Source organism: Natator depressus, chromosome 7 (genome assembly GCF_965152275.1).
Source record: "Natator depressus isolate rNatDep1 chromosome 7, rNatDep2.hap1, whole genome shotgun sequence".
In the NCBI taxonomy this organism is placed as follows: domain Eukaryota; kingdom Metazoa; phylum Chordata; order Testudines; family Cheloniidae; genus Natator; species Natator depressus.
This window is the reverse complement of record NC_134240.1, coordinates 104719915-104732134: the sequence shown is the minus strand read 5'-3', so window position 1 is coordinate 104732134 and position 12220 is coordinate 104719915. Positions and strand designations below refer to the sequence as shown.

Below are 12220 nucleotides of genomic sequence, written 5' to 3'. Positions count from 1 at the left end.
GGTAGCTGCCGGCCCAGATAGCGCGTGGCTTGCAGGTGCGTCCTGCCGTGGGCCCGTTACCAGTCAGAAGAGCTGTTGGGTGGAAACTGTACAGCCCGAGCCCTATTCCGTGTGAAAGGCCCCTTAGTGCGAACAGCGGCGGCCTCAGCCCCACATTCCCCTTCAAGGGGGCTGCGCTCCCTCCCGGGGAATAGGCCCGGCCCAGGGGGGACGTGACCATGCGTGGTGCTCCTGCACCTTGCACCTTGAAGGCCTCCTGCACACACCGCGAATACCTTGTGCCGTTCCGGTCGCCTTAGCTCAGAAAAAGATATATTAGCATTGGAAAAGGTACAGAGAGGGGCAACCTATAATTAGGGCTATGGAACAGCTTTCATAGGAGGAGAGATTAAAAAGATTGGGAAAGAGCTTGCAAAGGGGTGGGGGGGTGATAGAGGTCTATAAATCATGCCTGGTGTGGAAACAGCGAGGAAGCATTATTTGACCTCTTCATATAACACAAGAACTAGGGGACACCCAATAAAATTAATAGGCGGCAGAGGGAAACAGAAGGAAGTATTCCACACAATGAACAGTCAAGCTGTGGAACTCTTTGCCAGAGGATGTTGTGACGGCCAAGATGATAGGGTTAAAAAAAGAACTAGATAAGTTCATTGAGGATAGGTCCATCAATGACTATTAGCCAGGATGGGCAGGAATGGTGTCTCTAGCCTATTTGACAGAACCTGGGAATGGCTGACAGGACTGATGATTACCTGTTCTGTTCATTCCCATTGAAGCACTTGCCATTTGTCGCTATTGGAAGATAGGATAGTGGGCAAGATGGACCTTTGACCTGACCCAGTTTGGCCAGTCTTATGTACTTTTCTCCTAGTCCCTGCAAGGTTTTCTCTATGGTTTCACCACTGGTGGCTGGATTGTGGGGGCCCTGTCTGTAACATGCTGTGAGAGGTGGTGGGGGGAGGGAATGAGGGCCTAGGGCATATGAATCATCCTGAGAAATCAGACTAAATGTAGATAAATGAGTGTGAGATATCTGTGCTTGTGGTGAACTCTGTGACAGATTGGTTAGGTTGCAATGAGCTTGTGAGGTCAAGAGTAAATGAATGGGTATTTATAATAAGGCATTCCTCCCTTTTCCTGCCCTCCCCCTAGAAAAATCAGTGGTTATTTTTTCATAACAGCCATGTGAGGTAGATAAGTAAAGATGTGGAAAAGCTATTGGCTTGATCCTGCACTGTTGAAGTTGGAAGGGAATTTTGATGTTGATTTAACTTTGGAGCAGCATCAGAGCCTAAATACATAATGTGATATAGTACACTTTTTCTGCTAAAAGAAAGAGTTGATTGCTGGCTGGCTTTCATCATGCACACAGTCTTCAAATTTATTTTAGAATTTGTTACTGAACAGATTATTTCAGTGGATATTTATTGTGATTGCTTATGATCTGTTTCACCTAACTGAAAATTCTTGTGTCTGAGGCGAACTTTTGTGTGAGAGTGAAGGACAAAAAGGAAAGTATAAAAAAACCCAGAAGATTATCAAATCTTGATAGTAAAAACAAAGATTTCAGTCTTCAGTTTAAACACTAAGACATGAAAGGCACTGCATTTGGTGAAATTTTGATATTGCTGTTAGAGGGTGTAAGAACCAGGGGTCACCTAGTGAAATTAATAGGCAGCAGGTTTAAAACAAAAGGAAGTACTACTTTACACAACACACAGACAACCTGTGGAACTCATTGCTACAGGATACAGGCCAAAACTATAAATAGGTTAAAAAAGAATTAGATAAGTTCATGGAGGATAGGTCCATTAATGGCTATTAGCCAAGATGGCCAGGGACACAACCCCATGCTCTAGGTGTCCTAAGCCTCTAGCTGCCAGAAGCTGGGAGTCAACAATGGCCTAGATCACTCAATAATTGCCCTGTTCTGTTCATTCCTTCTGAAGCATCTGGCAATTGTCACTGTCGGAAGAGAGGATACTGGGCTAGATGCACCATTAGTCTGACCCAGTATGGCCTTTCTTGTGTTCTTATGTTTTATCTTTATCCTGAGGATCCTTCCTCATATAGGGTCTGATCCAGCTTCAGCTGAAGTCAGTATTAAAACCTCCCTCTACTTCAGTAGTGTAGTATCAAATCTTTGTTTTCTGAGGCTCTGATCCTGCAAAGACTGATGCACATGCTTAACTTTATCCACTGTGGCTCATGCTTTGAGATCAGTGGGACTGTTCTGTGTAATGTTACTTACATGTGTAAGTCTTTACAGGATTGGGACCTAACTTTTTTCTTCCCATCAAACAAAGCTTACAGAAATTATACACTTTTCAGAGTGGAATCAGTGCTGTCTTTACCTTTGTTGTCAGGAATTTTATTACACAGCAAGTTAAAGAGCTCTCAATCTCCCATCCCTCCAGCTGACCAGGAAAACAAAAGTCCAGATCTAGACATCCAACTTGAGTTTTCCGCCTGATCATGGAGAAGACTAATAATCAGTCATTGACCAGCTTTATCACTATGTATGTATTTAAACCAGTATATAATATTTGAAAAAATACCCAATAGCAGCTCTTTTTTCACTACCAACGTTATTGTAAAAACTGTTTCAGTGAGATGAAAAAGACCACTGAACATGTGATAGCAACAAGGACCTTTTTTTGTACTTATTACACAGGCATAACTGTGCTGTTGGGTTAAGGCATACAGTCATAGAACCCAAATCTGCAAACATTGCATGTATGGTAGTCCAAAATGAATTTGTTGAACGCTGATGAGACACCACAGAAATTAGAGATGGAAAATATCTATAAAGTTATGCATTTGTTTCCGGTGATTTCTGGATTATATGGTTAATGTGTGATTTCTGTGTGTTCATAGGGACAATATTTTCAAACGTTTTTGTGAAATAAAAACTCTTAAAGTGCAAAACAGAGAACAATTACAAATTGAACCTGAGTAATTCTGGTGCATTTTAAGATGCATTTTTGTTGAGCTGGTTCATATGAATTCAGTAACCTAGCTAATATGATGCTTTGTTTTCCTGTCTAGCATTTGAGAGTATATTGTTGCTGGTCTCAGAATTCTGGTCTTTGATCTCAAAGGGTTTTAGAATAAATCAGTTTTGTCTTGTAATCCTTAGGATGGGGTCAGTCAGCTGGCTTCTCCAGTCAGCATTTACAATCATGTTATATTGGGTTTGTTCTAAGTTGTCTAACCAGTTTTTGAAAAGCACAATGTGAGAAATTTTATTTCCTTCTTCCTTGGGAGTGTTTGCTAACGTGCCTGAAATACTTTTTCAGTGCTATCTATTGTTTGCCTTGACAATAAAAGATTCTAGTTTTTCCAGTTATTTCATTTAGGGAAACTGCTGGTAAGAGCACCATCCTCAGTAAAACAGTGTTTCTGAACAGCTTAGTAGATGAAGTGTTTGCGCAGAGAAAAATAACCATGTTAAAATGCAGCTTACTTTTGTTTGGTTTTGGACTAATATTTATTGGAAAGCCAATTCATACAGCAGGTGAGCTTCAGTTTTAATATTCAGTGAGAAAGTTGCTGCAAATTATGCTCGTGCACGTAAGTCATGATCCAGAACTCTTTATTCAAGCAAAATTCTTGTACGAGTCCCAGAGAAATGTATTGACTGCAGGATGAGGTCTGTAGATACATCTTTTTTCCTGTGTGACAAGTGTGTAAGTATGGTATGTTCTTTTTCTGCTTCATTGGCCAGCTTGTATAACAAGCAGTCTTGCTTATTTTACCACCTGAACAGACTGGAATTCTGAGTGTAATGATCCTAGTCAGTTTAATAATGCACATTTATACCAATAGACAGGTTTATGTTCCTTGATTTCACTTAGTAGTAGTATGGTAGTGTATTATGGTAGTGCTTAGAAGCCAGGCCCCATTGTGTTAGGCTCTGTAGAAAGTATTGGTTGTGACAGTTAGAATAACTAGCCCTCATCTGTGATGAACAATGGATAAAACAGTTCAGGTCTTCTGTGATGTGAGGGAATTCTCCCTTAAAATAATTGTGTATTTTTGTTGGACTTCTCATTTTTTAATTTCTTATTCATTTTCATTTAGGATTCAACAAAATAATAGTGTGTGACTCGATTACAGTAATTTTTTTGTACTTCCCTCCCCTTCTAGTATCAAGATATAAATTAATAGAACTTGTTTTAAAAATTAATTTGGTGATGTATTATATCTCTGATCATACAGCATTATGAAGATAATAGGATAAAAGAGATATGCTTCCATTCCAATGCCATACTTTCACATAAAACAGACTGTGAGAAAATTCAATTCTATTGACGCTTAATGGTGATGCTCGTGGGTTAGGTGAGGGCAGGATTGTATTCAATATGTAGAAAATTAGCTTTGTTACTGGACATTTCAGTATTCCGTATTTTTACAGGTGTGGTATTAGCATAAAGCTATGACCCTGGATCTCTGGAGTTCTAAACCCTATTCTGACCCTGACTCAATGTCCTCTGTGGGTTCTGGAAAGATACTTAGTTCATCTGTGCCTCAGTTCTCTCATCTGTTAAAAGTGGATAAAAATACATACCTATCTCACATGGGGAAAAAGGGGGTTGTGCAGATTAGTTAATATTTATCAGTATTTTGAAGATGAAAAGCAACATACACAGTAAGTGCTAAGTACTAATATTTTAGAAGGCTATTTTTATAAGTGAGTTACAAAATCTAACTACTGAAACTATAAATCCTACCGGTGTTACAGACCCAAAACATGTTTCTTTGTGGAAGGAAACCATATTATTTTAATTGGAGAGTCCTCCTTAATAATGTTGTAGTGCGCTCAACCCTTAGAAAGCCTTCGAGATTTTAGTAGGGAAGAAACCATCTACAGAAATTGTGCTGAAGAACCCTCCTCCTACTCTGTGAAGAGAACATTGTGGATTTTTTTGTGCCACTTTGGATTGCTTCCATGGAATTTTCTGTGCCATGAGTGATTTTGCCTTATATTTGAGATGAAATCCTTTTGGGTTGTTATCTGAGAGCACAGTTCAAGTGCGGAAAAACAGTTTGCTTTTATTAAAATTAATTTATAATTTACTCTCCATTAGCTCCACTGAAGTCAACAGGAGATTTTCTGTTGACTTCACAGGGATTAAACCAAACGCAATGAGTAGACAACAAAAGGGAAGGAAAGATCATCAGGTAAAGTTCACCATTTGAACCTGGTGTTTACATCAATGTAAAGCTGCATTGCTGAGATCAGATTCTAATCAGACTTTTGATCTCCAGCTTCCTGGTTAACAGCTGTACCACTGAAGTACTCTAATTCTGAAATAAGCCAGAAGGTGTGTTGGAATAGGATGTAGTGATGACTAACAGAAACAAACAAAATGGGACATGAAAGCTGTCATTGCTGGATTAGCTGGGTTTGGGGCGTGGGGGACAACATGAGGAAACAAGGTTGTAAAAGTAGTGAGAGGGAGAGTTATGCACGACCTTGAAGACAAAGACAAGAAATCAAAATTTAATTCAGTGCAGAAAGAGAAACCTGTGGAGAGATTTCAAAGGGAAAGTGGGGTTGATGTGGTTAGATTAGTTGGGTAGAAAGATAATTTTAGCTGCAGTCATTTTAGATTGATGTTTTTTAAGTCCAAAATAAAAACACTGAGATGATACAATTTTTTTCAATTTTATTTCTAAAATTGTCACCACATATTTATTATATTAAAGAGATTATGATATAGGCTTTTCTGAGCATATGGCATGTTGTAGTCTGCAGTTAATGAGTGTTTGAAAAAATAAAAGGGTGCACATGCAAAGTTCTTATTTTCTCCAGTTACTGTATTCTTCTTGCTCTCTGGATGGTCTGAGATCTCTTAAATTTAACTGTCTGTGAAAATAGATAAATCCCCAATCCTGCAAAGATTTGCTTATGTGCTTAGCTTTATGCATGTGAGTAGTCCCTTTAAATTCAAGGCAATTTACATGCATAATACAATACCTGAAGTTTTCCAGATTGTGGCTTAAATTGAAAGCTACCTGTTGCTCCTTATTTTGCTTTTTTTCCCAATGGATGTTTAATAGCTAGGAAGCCACTGAAATAAAGGACAATCTTATTAATTTACACTTTGCTAATTCATACCCATAATTTGCAAACCAAATTTTCTTAGTGAAGGTTTAGTAGCAAAGAGCTGTAGTCTCATATCATCATAATGTTTATGAAATATACTATAGAATAATAATAATTCTTCTTAGCATTTATATAATGCTCTTCATCTGCATATTTCCACATGGTTCTATGAAATATACTAAAATATTAAAACTGAACTACACATGTCAAACAAACAATATATATTTTGTGATATGTTAACCTTTTACTGTGTTATGTATACTAATTCTCCAAATTTGTTAATTCACAATGGTTCTTCAAGTTGGAGTTGAGTGAGTTTCTATTCTACTTCCATGTTACAATTAGACTCCGGATACTAAAATGGTGGGGGTCAGAGGGAACCATTATTTAAAAATAATTGTTTACTACTTTCCCACATTTTTCTCCTATCTTTCCACTATCAGATTATTTTCAGTAGTAATATTTTATACCTGTGTGGTGCCATTCTTGCCAGATTTTACCAAACAACTTTAGAAATTATATGTACTCAGTAACACTGCATTGCTACTACTTCTTGGGTGGAGTGTGGCAGCCATGTGTGGTAGCATGATTTGTACCCCAGAGGCATAAGGAGTGTACTATAAAAATGGATTTTATCTGTGGATTTAATTTTATGTATGCCTGTGTCCAGGCATAATTTTCTGCCTAGATCTGAGAAATAAAATAATCTCTGGTAGAGTTAACACAGATTGTTTGTTTATATGTAAGCAGAAGTTCATGATAGATGCGCTAAAATGATTCTCAAATTAAAAACCACTAGCTCGTTAGCCACTGATACCAGATAGTGAAAAAAGGAAGTCACTTTAATGCTGTGTATATTTTAAATACTCTTTGAAATAATAAAGTTTAAAAAAAGGCTTTAAGTGAGTGAAAACCAAATGTACTTTTAGATGAAATAAGAAAAATGATTAATAAAATGGTCAGTCTGTTAAGAAAAAGCATATCACCAGCATTCATATTCAGATGGTGCAACCTGATATATGATTGAGATGTTGAAACCTCAAATGTAAGTGTTAAGGCATACTCAACCAAGAAGTGTCATAAAGATTGGCTGCGTGACCAGAGTTGCTAGCCAATTGAGTAACCACAGGGACTTGTTAATAGCTAAAAAAGCTGAATTTGTGTATTGCTTAGAAACTGGAAAAAGTCAACAGAGTTGCAAAAAGTAAAGATACATCTGGCATTCATGTCCTGCTATTGGAATTCTCAAACAGGGGGCCATGAGGTTATTACATGCGAGTCGTGAGCTGTCAGACTCCACCCCCAAATCCTGCTTTGCCTCCAGCATTTATAATATTGTTAAATATGTAAAAAAAGTGTTTTTAATTTCTAAGTGTGGTCACATTCGGGGGCTTGCTTTGAGGAAGGGATCACCAATACAAAAGTTTGAGAACCACTGACTGAGCTATTTCATAAACTGTCTTGTGTTTTGATACTGTACCAAATGAAAAGAAAAAGGCAAGTCATTTATTATAGGTGGCACAAGTAGTGATTTCTATAGTTGTTTGTTTCTATTGTAAGACCCTGTTTTCACTTGCATATAACTTTGCCAAACTTAAACCGTTTGGACTGACATTTTCCATGCCATTTCCGCGAAGGAGGCTAGGGTGAAATGGATTGTGTTTCCAAGGTTAAAAAATTCTTCCATTTCTCTGAGAAGCTCTAGAGCCTCCATGCATTGGAGCAGGGACTTGAAATTTGGCAGAGGGTTTTGTTCGTATCAGGGATGTGCCCTTGCCATTCTTGTGAAACTCTTCCCAACTTTGGCCAAATTATAAGTCTCTGAAAAATCTGATTTCACATGCTAGAGTTGGGCAGATAAATTCTGTGAAGATTCAGTCTGCTCTGAGCATGTTCCATCCCTTCACAGCTCCTGTGTGTTGACTGGACTACCCATGCACCATACCCTGAAATTGTCCCTCCTGGCTACAGTGGCTGCTGTGGCACCATGCCCAGGAACTGAGCAGGGGCCTGTCTTGTGTGCTCTCAATGTTGCCTTATTGCCATGCCCAGGCAGCAAGGTGAAGGAAGAGCCATGTGTGTGATGCAGATAGGTAAGGAACAGGGTGGGGGAAGAGATGTATATTAGTGGGAATGTGGCAGGACTTTGGGTAAGGAGGGAGAATAGAAGCAGGAGCAAAGGGGAGCCAAAAACCAGGAAGGGATATAGAAAGAGGGGCAGACACAAAGTATGGGGGAGGATGGGAAGGAACTATGGATAGAGACGGGCAGGAGTCAGACCCGAGGGATGGACAGAAGCTAAGGGGATATCAGCAAGGGAGAGGACAGGGCAGGAGCTGGGGAGTTGGGGATAGGAGAAAAAAGGGGCAGGGAGGAGTGGTGAGCTGAGGAGATGGGGCAGAGGGATCTGTAACTACCCAACACACTTCCCTGTAGAACTTCAAATTGAATCCTTTATTGCTGAGTCTCAGCATTTCTTTGCTGTCTAGCAAATCACTGTGAAACAGACTGGCAAAGTGTGTGTCTCCAGCCACCCTAGTGGTTGGTCCACATAGACGATAACTGCCTTCTACTTCTACCGATTACTCTGTTAGTTTAAGTTGTAGATAACTTTGCTGTGGATCTAAAGCCACCAACCCTGCAGATGTCCCTGTTGGGGTGAGTGCAGTTCTACAGGATGAAATTTCTATTTTTATTTAGTTTTTAAGTTTCCTGCAAACATAGGAAGTTACAGAAGAGAAAACAAAAAAATCACACCACCCTACATTAAAAGAACATTATTAAGGTTGCAAAATCAAGCACTCAAAAGTTAGAAAATGCCAAAATTAATGTCACCTGTACAACCTTAATTTGTTCCCTTTTTTGTAGGCGTTATGATCCAGTTTTTAATTACATGATCACATATTATTTTTTCCACAAGATTCCAGCCTTATTCAGTGAATGGGTGGTTATCTAGGGTTTTTTTTAATCCTGGTCATTTAATGTGTGGCACCATATATTATTTACTGCACACCATCCAAACCCTGTACTGAGCACAGAATTATGAATTTCCTCATGGGCTCTTCTCTGGTGTTATCATTGTAATATTTTAAATCTTTTCAAACATTAATGAATTTATTTTTGTATCACCCCTATGAAATGAGGTGGTATTTTACACATGGGGGAACTGTTGCAGAGAGATTAAAGCCAAAATTGTCTAAAATGTCAACAAATTTGACTAATTTGAGGACTTAATTTTTCAGAGTATTTAGCATGTTATAGCACCTTATTATGTTCAGAGCAGAGCTCTTATGTCTGCACTGCAGTTAAAAAACCATGGGTGGCCTGTGTCAGCTGACTTGGGCTTGCAGGGGTCTGGCTAAGGGGCTTTTTAATTACAATGTAGACGTTCAGGCTTGGGCTGGAGCTTGGGCTCTGGGACCTGAGCCTGAATGTCTAAACCACAGTTAAACAGCCCCTTAGCCCGAGCCCCACAAGCCCAAGTCTGCTGACATGGGCCAGCTGGGTGGTTTTAATTGTAGTGTAGACATACCCTTATTGACTCCAGATGCAGTTGTGGGCACTCAGCACTTCTGCAAATCAGACCCTAAGAGCCTCAAGGTGGATACCCAGAAAATGAGGAACACATTGGCCACCTGTGAAAATTTTGATTTACGTGGCTTGCCCAGCATAACATAGCAATTCTGGCCAAGACGGGTAGAATCCAGTTTACTCTGGCATTCAGCTGCCTTAACTATGAGACCATCCTTTCTCTTCCTGCACTTAGTTGCCGCTGATTAAACTGGTTTTCAGTGATGAGCATTGTGAACATACAGAATTTGTGTATTATTTACTCTTTCTATTTCTTTAGAGATTTTAAATTTTATTTTTAGGTGCATCCTCTCATCAGACATCTAGACTTTCAACATTTGAAATAATTACCCCGCGAAGTTTAACAGGCAGGGAGAGACGCCACACATATTTACATGAGGTTTGTTTCTCTATCCAAACTTTTTTTCTCAATTATTTGTTATTGTTAATATTGCACTACAATATATATAAAATAATACCCCCTACTGTGTAGAATAGTCAGTAATCTCTTCTATACCTTTCAGCAGGTTGCACGTTTGTGAGTGAATTATTGTGCTCTCAGAATTGGCTTCAAAACAGGCAAGAGATGGTCTTCTCAGTCCACATCACACAAACCTCTAGTTCAGTTCATACTGATTGCTACATTTGTTGGCAATCTTAGCAGAGACAAAAATCTGAGTGAACATGGAAAACTGCCAGGTGTTTCCTCTAGGTCCAGTTAGACAGTGTAGGGAAATTTGAACTGACATTGTCCATGCTGTGCTTGTTCTTTGGCTAAACAGAGGACTTGGGTCATCCTAGTACCTTTCACCATAAATAAGGGCCCAGTCATACTTGCATTGCACAAATTGTCCAATTTAATTCCGTGGGGCTAATTGAGTGAGTAAGGAGTGATAAATTCCCTAGGAGAGAAAAAATATTAATGGATGTTTGAGATAATTTTTGCCTCCAAGTTAGAGTATGGTTGCCAGGGAAATACTGTATAATGGGTCAGATTTAGTTATCTTTCAGTGAACTGACCTGTGGAATTTGAATATTGTTCATTGGGCGATGATGATTTGCATAAGGAGTGCCACAAGGCATTATATTATGATTGGGCCTCAAATTCTTTGTTTTTACTCTACACAATGAATCATTTTCTCCCTTCTTTTGTAATAAAAGTTTTAAATGAAACATCTAAAGTGGGAAGACAAATTACAACATCGATACACGTGGACTGTATTGACACTACAAGCAACAACCCAGTGTTAAACAATAATGAATTATTTTTAAAGATTTTTTTTAATTTAAGAAGGATAGATAGTCATCTGAGAAGAATACAGATGCTGATTTTACAAAAGAAGAGATACTTTTCCACATTTGCCTCTCCTTGGTGCTTTCCTACACTTTTTGCAGTATAACTATTAAAATACAGCTCTTTTGGATGGGGATTTTCAAAAGTGCTGGGTGATAGCCTAAATTTGCTCCCATTGAAGTCAGCAGTAACACTCTAGTTGTCTTCTATGACAGTGGAGTTGGGCCAATGCTGAGTGCTTTTAAAAGCCCACCATTAATGACTAAGAATTGGAATTTCTATTTGGTAATCACAAAAATAATCACTCTGTATTCAGCTCATTATGATAAGCTATTCCATTCTTTTAAGCACTGCTCATTCTCCATTTATTATCCCATAAAAATCATTTTCAAAAATCTTATTGTCAGTTTTATGCCAAAAGCTTTAGTAGTAATGCTTAGTATCTCATGTTTTAAATTTGAAATAAGATGAAAGTCACTCTCTTTCTAAGTGTTGGGAGGAGATGTTATAATGAAAGATGCAACAGTGCATCCCCATCACCAGCCTGGCATCATAATTTCATTACAGAGGCCCTGAGTCATGGGTCCAGACAAGCTCTGCTCAGCATAAAGTGTAGGCTTTAAGCTATCTTTGCACTCCTTGGATTCTGGGATCAGTCAGGAGTTAGTTTCGGTTTTGATACAGGTTAGAGCAGCCTCTGGCATCTCTAAATATGCTTGGTTGCCCAAGAATAGCTGGAGTGCAGCTCCATATTTGCACTAATGTACATCCCACGGGAGGTGGCAGACACCAGTTATGCTGGCTCTTCGCTGTTCAGAAAACAGAATTTGGCTGGTTTTTGGCTCAGCTTTAATTTTTCCATTATTTCACCCTGATAAATTAGTAAGGGGCATCTGTTCTTGAGAGTATAGAACCCTAGACTGCTAGTCTGGATTTACCACTGCTCATGGTTATTTTCTGCTCTCCTATTAACATACGTTTATGTTGTCACATTTCCATAAAAGTCTCTATTAGCAGATTTCAGCATGGTAGCCATGTTAATCTGTTTCAGCAAAAACAACGAGGAGTCCTTGTGGCACCTTAGAGGCTAACAAATTTATTTGGGCATAAGCTTTCGTGGGCTAAAACCCACTTCATCAGATGCATGGAGTGGAAAAAAACAGTAGGCAGGTATATATACACAGTACATGAAAAGATGGGAGTTGTGTTACCAAGTGGGGGGGGGGGTCAGTGCTAATGAG

The 12220-nt window shown here is 38.9% G+C and overlaps 1 protein-coding gene across 1 annotated transcript in view; it reads left to right on the top strand.

The window, feature by feature from the left end:
• The first annotated feature begins 64 nt into the window (after positions 1-64).
• Positions 65-12220, top strand: part of LOC141991119 (disintegrin and metalloproteinase domain-containing protein 9-like) — a 41391-nt gene continuing 29235 nt past the window's right edge. Inside the window, exons 1-3 of the mRNA XM_074959208.1 lie at positions 65-330; positions 8025-8208; positions 9988-10085. Of these exons, the coding sequence (XP_074815309.1) occupies positions 8160-8208; positions 9988-10085 (147 nt within the window). The 5' untranslated portion in view covers positions 65-330; positions 8025-8159. The remainder of the gene's footprint in view (positions 331-8024; positions 8209-9987; positions 10086-12220) is intronic.